The sequence below is a fragment of the Mustela erminea genome, chromosome 2 (genome assembly GCF_009829155.1).
Source record: "Mustela erminea isolate mMusErm1 chromosome 2, mMusErm1.Pri, whole genome shotgun sequence".
NCBI lineage: Eukaryota > Metazoa > Chordata > Mammalia > Carnivora > Mustelidae > Mustela > Mustela erminea.
In genome coordinates this window covers 99,256,671-99,281,221 of record NC_045615.1, presented here as the reverse complement: position 1 = coordinate 99,281,221, position 24,551 = coordinate 99,256,671, and the positions used below count along the sequence as shown (strand labels likewise).

Here is a 24,551-nt window from a genome sequence, read left to right as displayed (position 1 = left end):
ATGCTCACCTAGCCCTGAGTGAGACAGGTACTCATAAATTAGAGCTGTGCAGTGAGTACCACAGCCTCCAAAGACACCTCCAGTCCTCTGCCTGACCGGTGATGTTATTATCTTGGTCACATGTTAGTTCTGGCCCAGGGACAAATGGCCCCTCTTCCCACAGGTACCTGTCGTAGCTGGAGACAGAGAAGGGACGGGGTCCCACGCCTGGTATAAGTGATGGGTGGCGATGTTCTCTCTCTTTGAAACCATTGCTTGGATTTCCTGCTCTACAATTCCTCGGATAATACTCAGCTTCCTCCCAAACCTAAAATTCAGAACAAAGGTTAAAGAATATCTTGCTTCCTTTCAAAATCCTAAAAGCAAAAACCTCAAGGCTTCTTCCAGCTTTGCCTACAGGAAACAGAAGCCCCTGTGATCAGAAAGGACACTCCCTCTGAGGGGACTCCTGTCCACGTGGCCTTATCTAGTTCTTGCTCTGCTAGTCTGCCCTAAACACTCAGTGATCTCAACTGTCACAGGTCACCGAATCCCTTCTGGATTTGCACTCCGTATGGTGAGGCTACATGCTATATGCAAAAGTGTGCTGTTTGTCATTCTGGAAACAGACCAAAGGGCCCGGGGTGAAGGCGCTGGTCACTCTGGGCAGGGCAGACAGGTGCCTCACTGTTCCTACCTGGTGTCGAGGGCTTTCAGGGGCTTGTTCCGGGGCTGCTGCTCCAAGCAGCTCACAGCGGGGTTGCCGGCCACAGGCACAGTCATTGCACTCAGCACCAGCGACGTGATGGCCTGCACAGCCAGGACATTGATCTGGGTCCTCTCTGTGTCTTCCTGGAAGGAGAGCCCACACTTCATCAAGTCACGAGTGTCCAGACACCGGAAACCACTTCTGCCCCTACCTGCACACAGAACCCGAAGGCCGTGGTTCTCAGGTCACAGGGTCTTATGGGGAGCCTCGAGTGCTGTAGAGGGACATGCCTTCCCAGCAAGGATCCTGTTTTTTGGTTTCGTTTTTGGTTTTTTTTTTTTTTTAAGATTTTATTTATTTATTTGACAGACAGAGATCACAAGTAAGCAGAGAGGCAGGCAAAGAGAGGGGGGAAGCAGGCTCCCTGCTGATCAGAGAGCCCAATGCGGGGCTCGATACCAGGACCCTGGGATCATGACCTGAGCCAAAAGCAGAGGCTTTAACCCAGTGAGCCACCGAGGCATCCCAAGGATCCTGTTTTGTCTGCCTAAGTTCCCCACATCTGTGACTTGAAAGAAATCTGATGGCTGATGTCTGTCTTTCAAGGCAAGGTCACCTACAAGCACAAATCTCCAAAGGCAAATTACTTTTTAAGAAATTACCCTTCAATTTTCTCCCTCATTTTAGGAACTCTGCATATGACAACCTGTTAGTTCTATACATGAATTTAAAGACACTCGTGATTTCTGACACGTTTACTCTTTGAACTGACATTTCTATGAGTTTGTGCCACATTTCTATCTGATGGCTTTCAGTATCTCAGGCTTTGCCTTATCAGAATGTGGCTTGTACTGACAGTATAGGAATGTGATGCATCCGAACATTCTAAGAAGCCCTGCCAGTCAAAGGAACACAGGTAGGTACCCGTATCCACGGCCTTTACCACATGCCTTTTCATTCTGATCCAACCTACATGCTGTACGTGAACTCTGATAGGCAGAACTCAAACATACTTCCCAGAAAAAGTGTAACCCTACTGACCCTAAATGCAGAATGTGGCAGCCGCTGGCCATCAAGGCCACTGCAACTTCAAGGGGATTTGCTCCTGCTCTGCAATGTTAGTCTAGGCTAGACTGGCCACCCTTGTAAACCTAAGTCAAGACCAAAACAACGAGCCTTCTGCCCTTCTTCGGTCCCCCACGAACAGGTCACCAGCTGCCTCGACTGCCCAGGTGCCAGCCAGGGGCTGTGCGGGCCCGCACGTGGCCTTACTTCTGGTGGGCTCTCCTCCTGCTCCATCACCAGGGGCTGAGTCACCAGGACACCAAGGAGGGTGGCCCACGTCTCCTCGAACTGAGTGCGGCTGGTCCAGCCTAGGAATGCAAATGTTATGTGAGACAGAGTCACCCACTCCCCAGCCTCGATGTGACGTGGCAGCTGGGCTGTGTGGCTGCAGCTGGAATAGGCCCCACCCCTAGGGTCGACACGCAGCTGCCCCCTTGAGCCGCATGCCGGTTCAGAGATGCAGCCACACTGCCAGCTCCATTCCATCCACAAAGAAACAGAAGAACACACGTCTGAGGCCACACGACAAGCAAGGGGCACCATCTCCACCCCTGCTGTGAAGACACAGTGAAGAGAAGGGACGTCCCAGCAGCAGGCCACATCCGAGCGGGTCTGAGCTGCTCCTGCCCTGCTCACTGGAAGGCTCCCAGGTCCTCCCCAAAGACAGAGCGCAGCCTGAAGCTGCAAGCTGCACAGCCATGTCCAGACAGCAGGCCCCCAGACTGCACGCTTGGAGCGGGAGCCATGCGTGCCCTGTGACTTTTCAGAGAAGCTGCAGAAAATAAAGACTTAAGGCAATGGTTTCTCTGATTCTGTCTAAAGAACAGATCAAAAGGGTGTCACCCAGCGCGGGTACTCGTGTCTGGCAGAGGTGTGCCTATAGGTCACCCTCAAGCACCATCACCACCAGCGCCCCTCAAGGGGAGGGCTGAGTGCCATGCTTCCTATTCCCACACGTGGCCTGGGAGGTGGCTGTGGCCATGCCACTTGCACTCGGGCTACGAGGGACAGGAGGGGGTACTGAAGGCCAGAAAATCAGAGCAATAAACTTGAGGATCTTCTTTTAAACTGGAAGCGGGGGGATTAGGTGCAGCAGACAGATGTTTACACAGTTTATTTAGGGGAAAGGAGAAGAACGGACAAAGACAAAGGCAAGGGCGAAGCCAACAACAGAAAGAGACTGTGGAGCTGCCCGGGGTCCCTCCTGCAGGTCTGAGTAAGGACTCAAGCACAAGGGTGCCTGAGCAAGGATGGGAGGGACCGCACACAGGGGCCAGCCAGGAGACCGCCTGGGAACCACCTCGAGGATGGGAGAGAAACGAAGCTGCCTGAAGTAGTCTTGGATCACTGCTGAGACTGCACTTTAGACAGGGTAACCAACTGCTTGCTTCACTCAAAGGCAAAGGAGAGGCAAGACAGATCTAGCTACCTGAACCTTATGGGATCGAGAGGAGCACAAATTCTGCAGAACCCTGAGAGCACGGGGTCATGAGGACAAAGGGCAGACCTCATGGGCAGGTGGGGTGCCCATTCCAGATGCTTCAGGAAACACCACAGCCGGACACAGCCACTCGGGACCTACCAACTACAGCCCTCCCTCTGGATGGGGCCTCCAGCCATGAAATGAGGACAAAAAGGCAAGGCACTGTGGGCTGTAGGAAGTGGAGAAGCCACCCGGCGGGAAACCACAGAGGTTGTCCTTTACTGATGATGGCGCCAGTCGCGTCTCATTTGGCTTCCGAATCTATTAACGATGCTAAAGGCCTGACACTGGGAGTTCTAGAGCCTAAGATGCCTGTCCCCACCGTCCGGGGGGAGTTCTGTCTCACACAATGAAGCCCCCCTTCCCCTGCTCCCTCCACCTGCTCACCCTGCACCCAAGGGAATAAGAGCAGCTGAGCTGGGCTGTGTGTGATCTGCCACCAGGGGCCTGTCCTGACTTCTGACAGGCCTGCTGTGTGAAGATGTGGTGTTAAACACCCATCCCGTCTCTCTCACACCCCCAAACACCACACCAACCTGGGGAGCATTTTTCACGGTGACAGTTGGTATTCACCTTGGAATGTACTCACACATGACTGTATCAGGCCCTACATCCCCTGTGGAACAGACGAGAGCAACTAGGCACTCTGAGGACTAACAATTTTAGAAGAAAAACCCAGGCTACCTAGTGCATTGATGCGGTAGATGAACTCTTTAAAGACTTCCTTCTCCTGGAGGAACTCTACCGGGATCTCAGGGAAGGCTGTGCCAAAGTCCCCTCCTGGCTTGGGCGACCATCCGAGCTTCCAAACCTGAGAAGACAAAAAAGAAACAGAGTGACCCCAGTCAAGACAGGACAGCCACACTTTGAGGACACCATGAAGCATCCTTTCTCTACCCCTGGTCTCTCTCTGGAGGCCACGTGCCTACCGACAGCTCACAGAGACATTCCTGAAAGCAAGCATACCATCCTTCCGAAAACAGCTTCCATGCGCTGCCCAAGATCTCCTACACTCCCACTTCCCTGACCGCCACAACCCACCCCGCACCTCCCCAGCTGGCTGTTCCCCAGTCAGTTCTCCAAAGTCCATGATGGCAGCCCCCGGGACGCAGCCAGGAGCAGCCCTGCCCCCAAACAGCAGCTGGTGTGTTAGATAAAGATGGGCGTCAGATGAGGTTTGGCTGTGCGCAGAAAGAGTCCCTGGTGGGTGGGCACAGAGAGCCGCACCATCCACACTTGTCACCTCCACCAACACAGGGCTAACCTGAGGCAGAACCGAGGTGGTCCTAGCAGCTGAAGAAGCCACCCCTCCAGCCAGCGGAGCAGACCTGTCAGCTCCCAGTGCCCCAGGCGCACCCGTGGGGGCCTCGGAGACATGGCCAGCCCACCTCCGCAGTGTCACTGCCTCTCAGTCGGTTCAGGAAGACACAAGGTCTCTCTCACAGCGTCACAGACCTGCTCTGCACACCCTGACAGGGTGCCCTCCTGGTGGGGCCCTGGTGCAGGCTGCTCCACCAGTGAAGACCCCGGCTGGAGAAGCACCCCTTACAGCCTGGGCCCCAGACCCTGCGCCATCACGTCTGGTCCAGGCACTGAGACCTCTAGGACGGGGCTTTCACACAGTGGCTCCCCACGCCCCTCTAGAGGAGCAAGCTGGCTCCAGACCTACAGAGACGTCCTGCATATACGGGGCGACCCTGCTTCTCCTGCAGGCTTGGGACTGCGGACGTGCCAGCTCAGCACACTAGGCTGCGGCTGCTGCTTGGCGCCAGATCTCTGGGGGCGGGGAGAACCTGCTACACACCAGTTTGAGGAGACCTGTTCCGGGGGGGCAGCCTGCCCCGTGTCTCCCACTCACACACCGGCAGAGAGGCTGTGCCCAGGGGCAGGCACAGGTCCTTTCGAGGCAGATGCAAGCCCCCTTCCTCTTGGTCCCTGCTCACCTTCACCTGAGGCCATACCGTGTTCACCCGGTGCCCCTACTCCTTGTCTCTGCAGCTTCCCCGGGGAGAGGCTGTCCGGCCACCATTGACCCCCAACCCACTCACACTAAGCCCTTCCTGCTACCTGAGACAGACTGTGGACACATGCCCACTTGAAACTGATTCCGAGGACAATCGGAAATCAGGAGTTTCAAAAGTGGTCATGCCTAGATGGCCGAATGGTATCAGACGGTGCCTGAGCCCAGAGGCAAATACCCCAGGGGCACGATTTCCATCCACTGTTAACCAAGGGTGCAGACTTACCCTCTAATCGCGTCTGACCCCGAGGACCAACTAGCAGGAGATTAACCCTCACTCCCCATGCAGTGTGTCACCCCGTGCTGCAAAAGCCAGCACTTCTACCAATGACCGCTGGACCTTGTGCCTGGGGAAGCCAGATAGAGGCCTGGCCCATGCACCATGCAAGGCTTTGGCCACCCGGGAGAGGCACCTAAGTGGTGAGCTCCTGCTCTCCCTGCTAGGAGCCCCCCCCAGCCCAGGGCCAGCTCACACACCTCTGTTATTCCGATTTCTGTGCAAAGCAATGAGCAGACTCACCAAGGGGGGCACGCGTGTGTAGCTGTTGACGAGGGGTAAGCGAGCCAGGCTGATGATGATGTTCCTGAGCACTGATGTGAGAAACGCGGGGGTGTTGCTGTTCCTTTTGTGCCCCAAGGCTAACACCGATGACAAAGACTCCACCATCTCTGCCACCATTGCACAGGCTGCAGTGATGTACGCCGGGTCTGAAAACAAACACCGGGGTTCCAAGGCCTGTTCTGTTGAGACACACAGCGAAGCTGCCACCTCTGCTCCTGCTCTTCCCACCCCTGCCAAGGCAAAGGCCCAGGCCTACAGCCAGCCGCTCAGCCTCAGCCGCAGAGCCCCCTAGACTCCCAGGCGGTACCAAGGGCCTGCAAGTTTCATCTCCATCCAGTATACTGAAACTGGCCATCCTCTCCGTGCTGGCCAGAACTGCGGTCTTGATCCCATCTCCCACACCCCACCCCAGCCCCCTGCCCGCCCTGCACCGTGTGGCAGCACCCACTGGCCAACACCCAGGAGCCATCGTGCTCCGGCCTTCCCCAGTTCTCCTGGGACCCTGCGCTGCTCTCTCTGCCAGTGTGCAGAAAACTCCATTGTCCATCTCTGGCTCCATGTTTCCTGAGATCAGGGGCTCTCCCAGATTGCTGGTGGGATTTTGAAAGGGTGCCAAGTCTCCCCTAGAAGTCGTAAGGCAGAACACTGAGGAACAGCCCACAGCCTTAGACAAGAGCCAGAGCATGTCAAGGGAAGGGACCGCTTTGCAGTCACGCTGAGTCTGACACAAGTATGAGCCAGAACATTACTGGCTGAGTTGACAAAACGTTCGGGGTTGTGCACGAGTATAGCCCACGGTTCAGGAGATTCGACAGGATAAGCAACATCGTCATATGGAGAGGAGGCTCTCAATGGGCTTATGGAGTCAAGTCCCAACGAAGCTGCCTTCGATAATACTTTTTTTAAGTAAACTCTGTGCCTGGGGCTCAAGCTTCTGATAACAAGATCGAGAGTCGCATGCTCCACTGACTGAGCCAGCCAGGTGCCCCAATGGTCACTCTGTAAGAGCTATCATCCTGTCCAAGTGATAAAAAGAGCAAGTTCCCTCCTAGGGCCGGGAAGAAATCAGACGGTCTTTACTGGGCCCGGTGAATACTCAGGGTCGGCATGAACTAGACACACTCCTGTCTGGGGGCCTGTCTGCTCCAACTCGACCCCTTGAAATGCCTGAACTCTTTTCAGAGGAATGGAAATTCACATTATGACTAAAATTAGTCTGCTGAGCGTAACAAGATTGGCACATGTTCTCAGGGCTCTTAGGTACGTGATCCTCACACTAACCCGGGGTCAGTGCCATCCGTATCTGTACAGCAGAAGCACCAGATAATAACTTGCCAAGGCCATTCAGCTAGAACGTGGCCCAGCAGGGAGGTGAGTGTCCGCACAGCCCTCCTGTCTCAACAAGAAGTTATGAAATCACAGACTGGGGGCTGGCGGAACCGGAGAGCTTCAAGGAAAACACCTGCAGAGGAACTTGGCTGGGTCATGAAACACACTGCTCCTGGACAGTGATTTGATCACAGAACCCACAGCAGGCGACCAGAAGAAAAATCACCATGCTGACCACGAATGACAGGAAGACGTTGTCCACGCCCAGCTGGCACATGTGCCGGCGAAAGGACAAAGCATGTATGTACTTGTTCTGAAAAAAGGCACGTTTCCTAAGCCACCAGAGCATGGCGAAGACTCCAGGATTCCAAGAAGAGTGTTCCATAAAAGAGGCAGCCAAGAACCGCCAGGGGCATGTGCTTCTCGTCTTTGGATCGGCCGCAGGCTGGCACTCCAGCCACACCCCCGGTGAAGATGCCGGGAGGCCCCCAGGAACAAGCAGTCACTTGGCCAAGAGCTCTCTTCCCGCCCTGCCTTGCCACACTGCCAGTGAAAGACCTGAATCAGGAGAGAACATGCACAACCATGGCACACATCTAAGACTGGAAGCCCCGAGGAGCTGGAAGGGGTTAAAGTGGGTGGGATGTGGATGTTTATTCTGCAGGAAGAGCAGTAACTTTCATTTAAAAATCCACCAAAACAGAGGCTGAAATAGGCATCGGGTCACCTAACATTTGTGTGGGCAGGTCCACGAACCTCAAGTCCCTTAGTATTTTCATGCACTCATTCATCACTCTACAAATGTTCATTGGCAAGCACTTAGGACAGCGAGCACATAGGGCAGGAACGCAGCCTGTGGCTCCCCCCACCCCACCCCGAGCTCAGGGAGCCGAGTCTGGGGGCGAGGCCTAGAGCCCAAGGGTGGAAGAACAGCTGTGACCAGGGGGTGGGAAGCACACGCGAGGTGACGTACTCAAATTGCCCTCAACTCTGGAGATAAGCAACAAAACGTAGCTAAATTAAGTAAGCTTTTAAGTGTCCACACTGACCCTTTAAAAAGTCTCTTTTATGAATAAATTTCAAGCCCTCATAAAAGCCAGGTAAGAAAGAATGGGTCTTGGGGCACCTGGGTGGCTCAGTCAATTACTCATCTGCCTTCAGTTCAGGTCATGATCTCAGGGTCCTGGGATCCAAGCCTGCATCAGGCTCCCTGCTCAGAGGGGAGTCTGCTTCTCCCTAGTCCACTCTTCTTGCCCCTGCCTGTTGTGCTCTCTCCCTCGCTCTCTCACAAATAAATAAATAAAATCTTTAAAAAAAGGGCGGGGGGAGAAAGAAAGGAAGGATGGATGGATGGAATGAATCTTGAGACTTACTTTGTGTGTCTGAATCTATTTCGTTCTCTCTGGAAGCCTTCGGGGTGTTCATCCTTCTTTCTGGACTAAGAAGCTGGTCCCCAGGCTGCACCACAACTAAAAATCACAACAGAACACACAATTTCCAAACACTTTTACTATTCCTTATTATTCAAATTTTCACATTCATGCAAAGATTTCAAGATGACAGACTAAGTCAAATGAGGTGTAGATTTCCTATAGTCAGTTTTAGATAGTAGGAGACATGGGCATCAGTGTCTGGACTAGTCTGAAAGGCACAGGACTTGACTTCTACACTGAGATTTCCACGGCTCTCCACTGCCTGCTGCTTGTCACCTCCTGCCCTGGAGGTCTTTATCAGACAGCTCATGACTCATTACTGCTAAAAGCATCACTGCGATCCCCAAGAAGTCTGGCTTTGAAAAATTACTCCCTAGATCTTCGTTTTCAAGCTGACTACAAATGCACAGATGAAAACAATTTAAACAATGAAACTTCAAAACACCCTCTAACATGTAAACTATAATGTCCAATTTTTGGGAAATTCTGGTTAATGACCCTTGTTAAGGACACTGTCCCTTGAAAAGAATAAGTCATTTTATTTTATAATATATTACTATTACAATGCATTATAGGAACAAGCATTTTGACTATAACAGAAAACAATCTTCCTAATGTAATCTTATTAAATCTTATGGTCATGTGGGACTAAAAGCATGAAACAGTCAAGTAGGACCAGGGATCAAAGGGACATGAAATTAGGAGTATTTTTTATGAAAGCTGGAACTCCAAAATCTAAGCAAAATGACTACAAAAGCAAATTTAAATCCAATTCCAGCGCAGAATCCAAGCCCTTGGAGATGTACACGAGGCCCATGTTTTATCCACCAAGTCACCTCCGGTTCCTGGTTTGGCCCCTGGTAAACAGGTGACATGAAATAAAGGCATGTGCTCCAATCTGCAAAGCTGAGTGCTGGTGCCAGTAACAGAGGAGAAAAACATGCTATGGCCATAGACTCACCAGCTTCCAGAACGAAACGGACACAGTGAATGAGAGAGCAGGCATGGGTCACCATCTCCGGGGAGGAGAGTGTGCTCCAGAGGCTGGGGAGCTGCAGGGCCAGGCAGCAGCAGTCCAGGCCCGCCTGAAGGTCCAGACTCAGTGGGATCTGCTCATGGATCAGATGCCACGCCAGGGCCTAAAGGGGAGGTTGGCGTTACCAAACACTCAGGCCCATTTCCTTCCTGTCTTCAGGCTGTAGGGGAAGCAAACCACCCCCAGCTCTCCGGGAACTGGCCCAAACACGAGAGGCTGGTGGGATTGACTGCACTCCAAGAGGGACGGTACCCTGTTACCGACTCCCTTACATTCAAGCCTGACCACCCGCTCCCAAGGGTGCCCAGGCTTGCTTCTCTGCCAGGATAGCCACCCTGATCTCACTGCTCCTCCTTCCTGCAGCTTCATGGACTCCTCTAGAAGTCCTTCCCTGACCACATGGTCTGCAGGCTAAGCTTCTCAGGGCTCCCAGGGTGCAGGCAGGCCCTGCCTCAGTCAGAGTCAGAGCCTGAATCAGAGAGCATGGAGCCTGGAGACAGCCAGGCTTGGGTTCAAATGCCCACCAAATAACCCACCAAACCTAAGCCCTGCTTTCCTCGTCTGTGAAATGGGACAACAGAGCCCATCTCGCCCCGCACACGGAAGGCATGGACTGCTGCTGGCAGTGACCATGCTGTACCAGAACTGTCCGCTTGCCGGCTGGCCTGAGCACCGCACCAAAACCTCTAGGACTAGTGTCAGCGGCCATTTGTCTTGGCCCGGGTCCAGACCAGGGCCCGTTGGTTGTGCACCCTCCTCACACCTACCTCTCTGCCTGCTGGGAAGTGATGGGTGGAGCTGAAGCTGAGTCAGCCATGTCCATTTCAGGCTGACTAATAGCTCAGGCCCTCTGGCTGCAAGGATGCAGGCTAGACTGTTTGCCACAAGTTGTATGGAAAGGTGATGCACCCACAGTATGTACACATTTGGGGGGTGATCATAAGTGCTAACACAGAGTGCTTAATTTCCCATGCCTAAAACATCCAGGTTTTTACTCTATTTAAAACATAATAATTTTCGGGGCGCCTGGGTGGCTCAGTGGGTTAAGCCGCTGCCTTCGGCTCAGGTCATGATCTCAGGGTCCTGGGATCAAGTCCCGCATCGGGCTCTCTGCTCAGCAGGGAGCCTGCTTCCCTCTCTCTCTCTCTGCCTGCCTCTCCATCTACTTGTGATTTCTCTCTGTCAAATAAATAAATAAAATCTTTAAAAAAAAAAAAAAAAACATAATAATTTTCCCAGACTAATTTCTTTAATTATCTAAAATCAGGATCCAAACTACATTCGCAGTGTTTCCTTTTCCTTAGAGAAAACATATTTAATGGATGTCTATCCAGAAATCGAAGGCATCTTAGAATCAAGGAAAGAGAACCACACACAAGCACAGGACTCTGCCCACTGTTTGGGAGACCCCGGAAGGTTTCTGCTCACCTCTCCAGTCCTCCTTGCTTTTCCCCACCAGACCCTCCTCTAAGACCTGTGCCCTCGCCCAGACACGCCTCGGGGAGAAGGCATAGGTGGGAGCCCAGGTCCCAGGCCAGCTGGAAAGTAGGCACAGGAAATGCTGTGTGGCCAACATCACAAGGCACCTGTGAGGAGCCCCACAGCCAGAGGGGTGAATGGGCTCAGGAAAGTAGGGAACGGATGCAGTGCTTGACCCTTCGCAGTTATCCCCCCAGTGAGGAGAGAAGGTGCCCAACTGCACAGCTCCAGGGTTTCCTACTTCTCCAGTGACAGTCTCTTGGCACAGAAGCACAGACTTACCTCGAGGGTCATGACCACAAACTTCACAGTGTCCCTCTCCTTCTCAGGGGGGAGGTGCAAATGGCTGGGCAGTTTGGGGAACACCAGCAGGTACTGGGCCAGGGCCCGGGCCAGAGTGGTCAAGGACCGATATAACATGGCATCCCCTGAAACACAAGACTGCGGGTGAACACAATTCCAGCAGGAGCTCATGACCCGGAAAAGGCAGTCAGTCCATTCTCAGAGAATCTACGAGATTGTGCGTGTGACTCGGGACACGCTGTCCTCTGAGGCCTATGCTAGTGTTCCTCCAGGGGGAGGCAGAGGAACGGCAAAGGGGCAAACACACCAAAAGACAACTGGACCAAGGGTCCCTAGCCCTGTCTCTTGGTCATCTCTGCATATGCTTTCAGTTTATCAACAGCATTTATTGTACCTTTACTCAGTGCAAAGTACAATACTGTTCTAGGGCATTTTTTAAAAATAAAAGAAGTTTTAATTTTAACTACCAAATAGATCATTCAACTTGTTCCAGTAGGCAGTGGCCTCCACAGGCAGGAATGGCTGGAAGACATGATGGGCAGCAGGAAGCTGCTGAACCAGGCTGCTCACACGGTCCAGAGTTGCTAGGCGAGCTGCTTCAAAAAGGGGGCTCCTCTGGCCCCCAGAGACTTCGCGCATGCCCAGGCCCAGGCATGGGGCCAGCAGGCTTAAGTTGAATTCCTGAATTAGGATGTTAAAAGTTCAACAATTACACACTTTCAACCAGGCAAGAAAAACACAACAGAAGAAAGGATAATGCAAACATTTCGGAGAAAGCACAGACGAGTAAACCACAGCAATGTATTCTGAAGAATATTCTACTTCCCAGAATAAATACCATATGCTCTGCGAAGCATATTTCTGGTCTCTTTGGGGTACTTTGGTATTAAAGAAAGATTTTAAATTTTTCTATGCCTTCAGATTTGTTTGAAATAAGAAACTGAACATATGTGATTTAAAGTGATGAAAATACAAAATGAAGCTGACATACCACCCAAGAAATCCAGTGAAACACCAAACACTCCCCGAGTTTGAGAAAGATAAGTTATGTCCAAAGGCAGCCAAAATAAACGAAAATGGCCACAACTGTTGGTGAGAAGCAGCATTTCTATGACAGTGGATCCAGTTGTACTGGGTTTTGCCAACTTTTAAAAATTACTGAAGGATTTTTTGGGCCAATTTTCAGGTAGAATATTCATCTCATTTTAGGTAACATTCAGAAAAGCCTATGTCATCATCAGTAACCAAAACTGCTACAGCCAGAACTTTTAAGCTATTAAAAAGTCCAATTACTGAATTTGAGAAATTCAGTAACTGGATCGTTAAGCAAATTTATCATTCAGCAAATCAGCTTTCACTGAATGGAGCTTAAATTGATTTTAGCAAGCTGAATTTGAGCCAATGCAGTTTTTTCAACACAGCTACTGCTGTCAAAGTGATGAAGAATCAGTACTTGGGAACATACGGCTGTGTGCCTCTGCCCCAAGTCCCTTCACCCATACCCGGTCCCTCCTTTGCTGCCCGCCCCCCAGGGCCCTGCTGTGCCCCATTCCCACATGGCCCATTAAGGCTGCACTAAACACCTGAGGCTTTAGCCAGCTGCTCATCCTTGGAGGTCTGGGACAAAAGCTGCCAAGGCTGCAGCTGGTTGCAACCGGGGTCTCCAGTCCCCACAGGACCTGTACAGGAGCTAAGGGCAGGGACACAAGGCTCTGCAAGGCCTCCCAGCCTGCATTCCTGCATAACATCAAGGGTGGGGACGGGGACCTCATGATCTGTAGGGTGTAAGCCTAACTACACATCGTGAATGGTTATATACACCATAGGTAACAGGGAGTGGGCCTCACTGGATGATGTAGGGGTACAGGGATCTCACCACATAAAACAGTGGGAGGGGTCTTACTAAAATCAACTTCCAGAACACCACTAGGATAAGTTAAAATCATCTAGCATGACACCATTTTCATACCTGTCCTCATGATGATGAGGACATACGGTGAGAACAGACTGCAACCTAAGAGAACCTCTTTTCTTCAAATGCATGGGAAACTGAATTAGACACAATTTACCTCCTTTTGGACTCTAATGCAGCTGAAATAACGTCCTGTCCCACCTGGATTAGACTTACCCTGCGTCCTGTCCCATCTAGACTGGAGTCTCCCAGGCTCCAGCCTGTATCAGTCTCTGCCATTAAGGCAGAAAAGTGAGTGGCCCATGTCCTAAGCTAGTCCCATGAGGATAAAACAAATCAGGCACCCTGCCAGCACCCCGCTGTTCTCCGCCGTACCGAGTTCATCATGAATGTGCTCATGTCACTGGGAGGAAGCCGATTCACCAGTTCTGCCCCTTCCAGCAGTGCAGAATCTGACCTAGTCCAGCACTGGGATTTGACTAGACGCAGGTACCAGTCCTGAGAAGAAGAAAAAGGTGGATAACCCAATGAAATTTGGCGTGGCTTTTAAGGGGCTTCAACTCTACTATGTGTGCTGTTTCTTTACCCACTGCCCCTCACATCCTGTGGACCAGTGGCCTCCTGGGGACTAAGAATGTGGCTTCTGTGAAATTGGATTCCAGCTGGATTCTAGGTGGCGATGCAGCCACTCACCAAACCACCAGCCTTTTCCATAGGAATCACTACAAAGGCTGTATCTTGGGACTTGCTGTTCCCACCTGGACAGCCTCTGCTTCTCCCCTCCCCTGGTGAACACCCACGTATCCTCCTAACTCAGTTCAAGTACTAGGGCAGCAGGCCCTCCACTCTGTGCCCTCGTCTTCTGTCCACCCTTTGCCTGGTGCTGCTCCCAACGTCTTCTACTGGGGTGTTTGCAATGCTCCTCTCTCCCCAAGGACAGTGCAGCATTCACCCTAGCACTGCGGTTCTGTGCCTAGACTATGGATTTTCAAACTCCAAGCTCAGGTCTACACTGACCTCCCTCCAGAAAGCAGGGTACCAACAATCAGCCAAGGCCCCAAATGGTCCCCAGCTCTGAGATGTGAGTAGCAAGGGTCGTGACCACGTACCAGGGTCCTTGGGAAGGCACAGTCACCACACAGGTGGTCAGCAGGTTTAAGGAGAGGCAGACAGGCGCAGACAGGCCAAGTGGGTGAGCACAACCCTATGCAGGCTATGGCCACTGCTTTCCTGACTCTCCCATCTCCCTGATGCCAAGATGCCAAGCCAGCATTTTCTTTTTCACCCCACAGTTCTGTTCATGCCTAGGCTGGGCCTCAGGAGTACTGTCAGTGATGGGACCCTCTCCACTGCTGGCAAGGAATGGCAGGCTGGGAGCCCCCAGGGACCACACCAGGTGCCAGAATGTCCTGCTATCTGAGCTGCCCCACCACATGCTCCAGATTTGCCAAAGATGTAGAAGACGCACAGGAATGGCTGGTGTGCAGAGCGGGCCCCTCATGCCACATGCACACGGGCTGGACACGTACTTTGTCTGGAACCATGGTCTCCAGTGCCAGGGGCCCATCCCCGTCCAGCGGGTGGGACGTGACCGGAGGAGAAGGGCCGCGTGAGCCAGGTGCGGTGGCGAGACGAAGCCTGTCCAGCAGGGAGTAGAGCCTCTGGTGTCTGGAATCCGATCACACGTGGGGTTAGAGCACAGTCTCCCAGGTTATGAAGTGACAGTGGCTTCTTAAAGCGAGATGCAACATGTTTGACACTTTCTCTTCAGAGCGTCTCAACAACACTTAGACACGGCATGATGCAAATTCAGACTCTAGATTATTTTTAATAACCACAGTACATGCCCCACAAATGTTCTGCAGACATTTCATTTAGACTCAAACGCTGTAGCAGGCAATACATGGTTTAACAGCTAATAAAAGCATTCTTTACAAATGCAAAAGAGATAATCTATTCTAAGATCCAAGCAAACAAAATCTCCCATTGATTCTCCCGACGTAATACAATGTATACCAATCTGTGTTCACTTCATAGAGGAAGCACCGCATCTGGCAAAAGATATTTATAATCTTCTTCATCTGTGCAGAATACTAAGTCTGGAGTCAAAAAATAAGAGTCCGAACTTCTACCATCTGCTATGAGAGCAACAACCTCATGATGCAAATCACAACACGACTGGGCCCAGCAGACTGGAAAATCACGAAAACCGTGTGCTGCCGAGCAGGCTGGATGCCTTCCCAAACAAGGCAACGAGCTACTGTGTGGCAATTCTGCTCTGTTCTTGCTCTTCTGCGTGCACTCCTGCAAGTGCACACACACCTTCCCCCATGTGGAGGGGAAAAAGGTGAAATTCAAAGGTAAAATGTATTTTATTTACTTGTGTAAACAGATAATAGATGTCACGATCTCTGATAAAGGCTTCTAAAAGACTAGGCAGCGGAATTAAGTGACAAACATTAGAATGAGATCACATTTTAACGAGACGCAGAGGTCATTTTTGCATGCCAGGAGCTAGGTAACATCTTTCAGACTCGCCCGCTCTCACGTGGCAGCTAGGTACGTGCACTGGCTTGGCTACGATCAAACTGGTCACTCTCATTCTCCTGTATCACAGGTGTTAGACACGGGCAACCTGGACATGCACAGGCCTCAGCCAGCCAACAGAGTGCAGGCATATCCCTGTCACCACAGGTGACAGGTGGTGCTGCCCGTTCAGCTCCCTTTACATAAAGTGAGGTCCCATTTTGTTGAATTTAGGAAGGTTTTCTATTAGGGCCTTTCTGCAGCGAACTGGTCTAGAAAGCACATCGGTCTCCCACCCAGAGTTCATTCCCTTACAAATCTAAGTGTTTCTATGGAGAAGGAAGGGACGCCTGGAGGGAGCATTACCTCTGCGCCAGCCCGCTGCTCTGAAGGTACTCCTGGATCCTGCTCAGCTCCTCTGCGGGCAGCTGGGCCGCACTGCTCTGAAGGAGACAGCAACACATCAGCCAAGTGTGTGCCATGGAAGCAGTCATAATAACCCCGCTCTACTTCAGAGGTAAAGACCACAGTGTACAGTTTGTTGTAGCAGAGGCACACAGGCAGAAAGTACGAGAAGTGCTCCTGTCAGGCACACAAGGAATGACTGACTCGTGCACCTCATACATGCTTCTCCCAGGGGTGTGTGAAGAACATGTCCAGGGAGGAGAAAACCAGGCAAGGGCTCTGCCAGCCCTGCAAAGTTCTCAGTAAAAATCAGCGTCAGTGTTTTTCTGGTACCTGTAAATTTGCAGCCAGAAGCATTTCCACCCGGCGACAAGCCAGCGTGTCAACCATGCGAGCCAGCACACGGAATGGAGTGCACAACAGCTTGTCCACGTACAGCGTCAGCACAGCACCTGACTGGCTGAGGTGGATCCCTTCCAAGCACTGAAGTGTCTTCTTCAGGGTGGTCGGCTGGTGGGGGGCACAGGAAAGCAGAGAGAGCACATGATGGGCCAACGGGAGTCAGCAGTTTAAAAATTCCAATAGTACATTTCTATGGTGGGGAAAAAGCCCCTGACTGGCTCTGCCAGTACGAGGGAGACTTACGGTGGAAAGATTTTCACAGCGGGACTGAATTGCCTGGATGAAGAGGCCACTGGCGGCGGAGTTCCGGTGAACAGCACTAATGAAATCCTGCACGGGAGGCTCGTGGGACAGACTGATGAGGTCCTGGATATGATTCACGATGAGCCACGTTAGGTGCTCTGAATCGTGCAGGTTCTGACACTGCAGAGAAGGAATGAAAAGACTCGTTTCTCAAGCAGATAAGGACAGAACAGATGTGGATGCCCCAGAAAAGGCCAGAAGAGGTGGGAAGGGGAAAACAAATTCCAAAGTATAATCCTCACTGAAGCTATCTAGTGTCTGAACACCCATGATCATCAGGGTCAGAACTGACCTCACAGCCTCTGGCACCTTCTACCCTCCACTGGGGCTGAAGCGGTTGGTGGTCGGACCCCACCCGCCATGGGCACCTGCTAAGGACCGGCAACCCCACGGCAGTGGACCGATAGGGGCAGTGGGGCCCTGCCCCCGGGTCACGACCCGCGTCGTGATGTGAGAACAGGTGACACAGCCTGGTCTGTCCAGGCTCTGTTGGTCTGGCCAACAGAGAGTGCTCCCCAGTTCTCCTTCTCCGGCTCTGTGACAGGCCAGTGGGGAAAATGGGTTCCCTGTACCTGCCACAGTTTTGACAGAATTCCTGAATCCAAAATATGAATAGATTCCATGAATCAAATGGACATTAAGGGGAGAAATTTAAGATTTATAAGGAAATAAATATCCATCTTTGAGTATATATGTTGCCTTTTCACCTTAATTCATAATCCTCCTAGGCAGAAATTATAAAATGAGACCAATTCTTTGACATCTGGTTAATGATTAATATTTTCCATGTGGTATAATTTGATAGTATTAGTTTATAAAACTAGTATTTTCCTTACATTTCTGTGAAAGACATTATACAATTATACTAAATTATTTCTCAGAAGTAAAACAAGATAGAAAAACTAATTCGGGACGCCTGGGTGGCTCAGTTGGTTAAGCAGCTGCCTTCGGCTCAGGCATGATCCCAGCGTCCTGGGATCAAGTCCCACATCGGGCTCTTTGCTCGGCAGGGAGCCTGCTTCTCCCTCTGTCTCTGCCTGCCACTCTGTCTGCCTGTGCTCGCTCTTGCTCCCTCTCTCTCTCTGACAAATAAATAAAATCTTAAAAAAAAAAAAAAAAGAAAAAAAGAAAAACTAATTCAACATAAAGAATATTAATCAAAAAATGAGTAACAATTAAAAAAAAAATCTGTATGACAACCACCACTTGCTAAGAGTGCCCTTCCTTTCCAGTTGAAAACGTCACACGCTTTGCTGTGTGAAAACAGTATGAACATGGCGCCGTGTTTGTGCCAAAGAAACACACATGCTGTAACTAGTGGAGAAAAAGCACCAAATCCCAGCCAAAATGCCACAACAGGTTTTTTGAGTAGTGCAGTTATAAAGAGGCTGTATTTTCTTGTTTATTGGTTTTTATCAATTTTCCATGTTAAAATGTGTTGCTAGTTTTATGGTCAAAAGCTCTACAAAAGTTATTTTTAAAAAATGGATGATTCCAACAAGAATTCATTTTAAAATGCAACAATGGGCACCAACCTCCTCTGCACAGATGGGATGTTTAAAGCAGAACCCCACTCCAAGTCACCCTCGCTGAGGCGGTGACAGCGGAGTGAAACCTTCCACAGACAAACCTCCACATCCGTGACCAGCCGGAGAAGGATGGGACACCTCCTGTGGCCCCGAGGCGATGGCGGGAGGTCGGTCTGCAGGAGCGTCCCCCGCACTGGGGCTCTCTGGCCCCCTGCCCGCCGGGACCCGTGTCCTGACTTACGACATAATCGCAGAAGAGAATGAGAGCTCCCCTTCGCACTATCTCTCTATTGCACATCCCAAGCTTGCAGGCCGCACCGGGGTCCTCCTCCTCTCCAGGCATCTGGGGGCTGAGTGACTTTGTACTGGACAGACTGCGTCTCCTGTAAGGAGCAACAGATGCACTGACCATGTTTCCGGGATGAAAACAAGCTTCTCTTCAAAGCAGAAGATGACCAGAAGCTCAGTTCCCGTGCTGAAGCAGACAGGGTTTCAGCCCTGCCGCACACTCTTAGTGACCGACTTCTGAACCGTGGCAAAGCACGTGTGGGTGTCCCAAGAACATGGAGATCTCACGGGTGAACAGTCCAATGCTCGACTTAAGGCAGAATCTGCCATGAAGCCGCACTTTCCACCGGTGCTCAGGCACTGGGCTCCCCCTGACCGTCCACGATTCCCAGCGCGGATCTGAGTGATAGCCGCGCCCATCTCCCAGGACAGAGCCCTCATGCGGCTGGACTTGACCACAGGACGAATGGCGAGATGCTGCCACCCTCACCGGCCCACAGGGGATGTGCCACCACGCCACTGTCGGAGAGCACTTCTGCAAAACTCGCTCACCACTTGCGAAGGTTACTTCACTTCTCAGTTGATGGGATTACACCCTTGGGATTCCCCAATGCTGCCACAAGCCCTCAGACGCACATGTCGCCACACCTGTGAACAGCCCCTGACTGCAGAGCCTAACCAGGGATGATACCCCTCCCTTAGCAACAAAGAGCCTAGGCATCTCTGCTGAGGCTTAGCAGGGACAGAGGTCACGTGACGACAAGAATATTCTGAAATTTCTCAACTTTTCGTACAACACCTCAAAATTTACAAGAGAATTGGTATAAAATATTCTGCAAGTTAAAAAAAAAATGTCCCAACTGCAATTTCCCTGTCCTCAGCTGGTGAGTGGATGCGCCACGACTATTATCTGTACAACGGAATACTATTCACTGTTCCGAGTGAATACTATTCACTCATCCAAAGAACACACCACTGAGCCATGCAAGGCCATAAATGAGCTTTATATCTCCTGCACTAAGTGACAAAGCCAGACTCAAAAAGCTACAGACTGCAGAACTCTATCCATACGGCATTCTGCAACAGGCTGAACACAGGGATGGAGCACGGACCAGTAACTGGGGGGCAGGGGGCTGAGGGTGACCACAGAGGACAAAGAGGACATTCTGAAGTTACAGAAAGATCCTATATTGTGACTATGGCGGTATTCACCTGACAATATTTGGTACAAAAGAGTGTGTTTTTGTGTAGCGTTTAAGTCATAGGTCAATGAAAAACCCACCAACAGAAACACCTCCTCTTCTCAGCCTTCCAGCCAGCCCCCATTTCATGATGGTACGGCTACAGGGGAGCCTCTGTGGGGAAGAGGGCAGAGCCTGCAATTCAATCTGAATGTCAACCCATGTTAATCCAAACTGAGTCCCAGCTTGTAGTGGGCAGCCCTGGAGACCTCAGAACAGATGCAGCCAGACACTGACGGGGAATAAACGCCCCAATCCAGGAGGCCACGCCACACCCCCAGTGCCATGGCACATGCAAGACCATAACAGGCCACCAGAAGGCCAGGCAGACTGGAAACAAATCAGTGAAGACAGAGCCCCCCGAACAAGAAGTGGCCAGAGCATGGCCTCTCCACTCGCCTGAGAGCCTGCCTCCAAGCTGGGGAGGTCACTGTCGTGTGGGACCACATCTATCTACTGAGTCTCCAGATATAGAAAAACGGAGGCCAGCCCTGTAGGGAGGGCCTGGTCAGTGTCCTGAGACAGAAAAGACAAAAAAGAGGAACACGGGTGGGAAAGGAAGAAGAGGAGTCTGACCTGGGGATGATACTCATGTGGTCACAGAGCACCATCCAAAGCCCACGGAAAGCATCCTGGGGCCGATGTGTGAGCCAGGCCAGCTCTCAGGATGGGAGGTCAGGACAATACCAGCCGCACTTCTACAAGCCAGCAGCACACCACAGCACCATTTAAACAGCATTCAAAAATATGAAGTGCATTAAATACGAGAAATGCTTGTACATGACACACTACGAGATGCTGTTGTGGCAAATTTGAGAGTGAAATACCCAAAGAGAGACCATGCTGGAAGACTGAGCGTCTGGATGCTGGACGCCAGTGCTCCCGCCGTCCCACACCAGCCACGAGCTCCGGCGAGAGGCCAGCGGGCTCTTGTGGACACTGCCAAGCCTACTCTAAAACGTGTCATGGAAACGCAAAGAACCTACAGGAGCCAAAACTGTTTTGGAAGTCAAGAGAGCGGGGGGAGCTGGCAGGGTAGCCAAGGTGACAACACTGTCGGCAGGGGAGGCGCCAATTGAGGGGTGTGAGTAGAGCCCACAGGCAGGTCCGTGCGTCTAAACTGCACCGCGCAGTTTAGAGAAAGTGCCCAGAGAACTCACGGGAGAAAGTGCGGTCTTTTCGCAAAAAAACAGTGAAAGAACCACCCTTTGGGGGGTGGGGTGGGGAGAGGACTCTTTACCCTCATGCTTTGTCACCCACAAAAATTAATTCAGAATGATAAAAGGCAAAGCTACACAATTTCCGGAAGAAATCATGGAGGAAAATCGTGACCCTGGGGTAGGTAAACATTTCTTGGATTCAACAGAAAAAGAAAAACTGATGCACTTGTTTCAATAAAAACTTAAAAATTCTGCTCTTGAAAAGAAACCATTAAAAAAATAAAATGGCAAACCACAAATTGAGAGAAAACATTTACTTAGATCCAGAATATATAAAGAACTTACAACTCAACAACAAGGTAGCAAACAGTCTAATTTCAAACAACTGGCGAATATTTGAATACATGCTTTACGACAAGATCCACAGATGGTCAATAAGCACACGAAAACGTGACCACCTTTACTCGCAAGCAGTGAAATGCAAAGAGGGACCCCGAGAAGCCTCCGCAGCCGCTCCGAGGGCACGCAGGAAAAGCTCCCAGGCACCACGTTTCGTTGAGGGCCTCACGCCCCATCTCCCACGTGTCCTCCCCTCCAGAGCAAACCTCCTCCTGGGGACTATCCAGAGCTGAGTGCTCCAAAATGTGCCCACTTCTGTGATCCCTCTTCCTCAACTTTTACTTGGAAAACTTTGAAGCCAAGAGAAAAGCTGAAAGATGAATTCGATGATGTCACACCCTCTCCACCTAGATTTAACCACTATGTTGCCACCTTCACACACACATGCACACCCCACACATATGCATTCACACATACGATTCCACATGCATGCTTCACATACACATACACACATGCTCCACACACGCCCACACTCTACACATATGTGCACACCTCACACGCACTCACACATACGCACTCTACACACACGCATGCATTCTGCACATACACAAGCACACGCCACACGTGCTCTCACATATATGCACACTTTCTGGCCTGCACCACCTGAGAGTATTCACGTGGGTGAAGACACTTCACCCCAAAGTACTTCAGCAGGGGTCCCTGAGAACTCATCACCACGAAACAAAAGGTCTCCTAGAACTCACATTCAAATTCCCTCCATTATCCCAATAGTGTTCTTTCTGGATGTTTCACCCCCCAGATCTGTGGAAGGCCCTTCCTAATCAGACTGGGGTCCACCCTCCCACTTCCTCTTGACCCCACTCTAGGTCCCTCTGCCCTCACCACCCATCAGCCAACAAAAGGAGGACAAGGAGGAGGAGGAAGAGAAGGGAGAAGTAGAGGGGAGGTGGGAGGGGGAAGGAAACTCACCCACCCACGGTGGTGACAGACAATTTCTCACCTTCTGTCCACCTGCACATACCTGCTAGCATCAGTGGCTAACTCAAGCCCCAGCCCACCAAGTCCTCCCCACACAACTCAACTTCAGATGCCCAGGGGAGTTTCCTGGGGAGACTGTGAGAACACAAAAGCCCAGGATCCTAATTTCTAAGGTACCCAGCTGCCAGGTCCAGCAGTGAGCTGGGTTGCAGTCCTGGTCCCTGGAACAAGCCCCCAGTGGCTCTGAGGCACAGTCCCTAAGGACTCAGGACCTACCCTGGATTCCTGGGTTCCATGGACCAGAGCATTGGCAGTACCCGGGACCCTAGCAGAAAGGCAGTGTCCCAGGTCCAACTAGTGATCTGCTAAACCAGAACCCAATTTTAATAAGCTCGCTGGGGGATTTATATGTACAGCAAAGAAGCACTGAAGCAGACACTTGTTTCTGTTCCTGACTTTCACGGCACATCATGTTCTCGAAGCATTTCCAATGTTCTCACTGGTCTGTCTCCCCCAACTAAACTGTAAGCACGCAGAGAGCAGAAAACACATATTATTTTTCTTTGCACATACCACAGCATATAGCACAGACATTGAAAGATGCCTACTAATACTGGGTTTTCCACCTGAAAGCAATGGAGTGGCCCAACTAGGCCCCCAGGCCTCACACAGCTCAGTCTTTCCACAATGAGCAGAAAGGAGCTGACCCCCACCCTGCTGCCCTTGCCTTGTCTCCTCACCGTGGGCTCTCGAGGCTTCCAGAAACTTGGCACTGAGGACTCAGCTCAGCGGATGGGCATCAAAGGTTCTATTCCCACATGTGTGTTAAGGTCTGAGCAGGACAGTGCCCAGAAATAAAGGCTGAAGCCTGAAAACTTTCTGCAAAAAGGGGTCACCCCCAATCAGATACTTCACAAGTCTTTGTGAATGATGAAAAATAGTGTATTTCCAAGCAGTTTTGAAATGTTGCTCAGTAATTACTTCATTATCTAAGAATAACCAGAACCACATTTAACTTATAATGAAGTTAAGATGTTGCAACATGTCTGGCTCTGGAAGCAATTTAAGGACGAGAGCCTAGCAGGAGGGACATTGCATGACAAGAACAACCCTCAAGAGAAGCCGTGTCAAAGAGACTGTCACAGAAACTGTATTTGGAAAGCTGCGGCACACTGAGTGCCTTCAGCCCGACCACATCTCCCCTGCTGTGCAGCGCCCACGGGAGGAAGGCAGAGCCGAGGCAAAGTCCGCACGAAGCCTCGAAGAATCCGGGCCAGAGCTTGGGCTGCCCCAGTGTGAGGGCGGGCTGGCCTTCAGGCCACAGGCCGGACGTACCTGGGGGTCTGCTGCACCTCTGCCCACCAGCGGTAGTCGGTGTGGCTGACCAGCAGCAGGATCTGGCACCAGAGCAGCACCAGGGCCGGGTGCGTGGGCACCATGGCGCGCACTCGCGCGTTCAGCCTCTCCAAGCTGTAGAAACTGCTGTCGGTGCTATCTACCGTGAAGAGTCTGGAGGCAGCGGCTGTGATTCTTCGGAACATTCCTACAAACAAACCAGAAGGAGAACTAAGAGGGAAACATCCTTGCTGCTCATTGTGGCCACAGGAAGATCTTCCAGAAAAAGATACACCCTCAGCTCTTTCCTATACTCGCACATTCAAAGCATTTGGCGCTTAGAAAATCAGGCTTCCGAAGCAAAAGCCAGATAGGCTGCTTAGCTAATGGAGCAGCCAAGGACACTAACATTCTCACTCTCCCAGGTACTCTCCCTACTGCTGTCAGCAAACTGTCCAGGAGCTCCACGCCAAGAGCCGTGCCTGCGTGTGACAGGAGACCCAGCTCCATGGAGAGCAGGCGGCCCACACTCGGCCCCCGGGACAGCAAGGCCTCCATAGGGCCGATTCTCTCTGGCAGGAGCCTCTCTACACCCTCCTCCTGCCATAAAAAACATTTCCTTGGCTTCCAAAGAAGTACGGGGGGCACAGCATGTGCCAGAGGAAGAAGGCAGGCAGTGCGGCCTGCCAGGCCCCAGCTCACAGTCCATGGGCC

General features: G+C 51.5%; 1 protein-coding gene across 5 annotated transcripts in view; it reads right to left on the bottom strand.

Annotated features, from left to right (window-relative positions):
• The window catches only part of HTT (huntingtin), a 137,883-nt gene that overhangs the window by 12,847 nt on the left and 100,485 nt on the right, over nucleotides 1-24,551 (bottom strand). For 3 of the 5 annotated variants that reach the window (XM_032333674.1, XM_032333676.1, XM_032333677.1), the window contains 16 exons: nucleotides 23,838-24,045; nucleotides 18,717-18,858; nucleotides 16,887-17,066; nucleotides 16,575-16,751; nucleotides 16,203-16,279; nucleotides 14,840-14,978; nucleotides 13,686-13,808; nucleotides 11,866-12,079; nucleotides 11,378-11,523; nucleotides 9,542-9,719; nucleotides 8,521-8,616; nucleotides 5,777-5,964; nucleotides 3,921-4,047; nucleotides 1,961-2,061; nucleotides 677-831; nucleotides 168-307 (listed from right to left, as the gene is read on the bottom strand). In XM_032333674.1, the coding sequence (XP_032189565.1) occupies nucleotides 168-307; nucleotides 677-831; nucleotides 1,961-2,061; nucleotides 3,921-4,047; nucleotides 5,777-5,964; nucleotides 8,521-8,616; nucleotides 9,542-9,719; nucleotides 11,378-11,523; nucleotides 11,866-12,079; nucleotides 13,686-13,808; nucleotides 14,840-14,978; nucleotides 16,203-16,279; nucleotides 16,575-16,751; nucleotides 16,887-17,066; nucleotides 18,717-18,858; nucleotides 23,838-24,045 (2,391 nt within the window). Of the gene's footprint in view, nucleotides 1-167; nucleotides 308-676; nucleotides 900-1,960; nucleotides 2,062-3,920; nucleotides 4,048-5,776; nucleotides 5,965-8,520; nucleotides 8,617-9,541; nucleotides 9,720-11,377; nucleotides 11,524-11,865; nucleotides 12,080-13,685; nucleotides 13,809-14,839; nucleotides 14,979-16,202; nucleotides 16,280-16,574; nucleotides 16,752-16,886; nucleotides 17,067-18,716; nucleotides 18,859-23,837; nucleotides 24,046-24,551 lie in introns of all 5 variants that reach the window. The other 2 variants (XR_004283340.1, XM_032333675.1) reach the window with 2 other exon arrangements.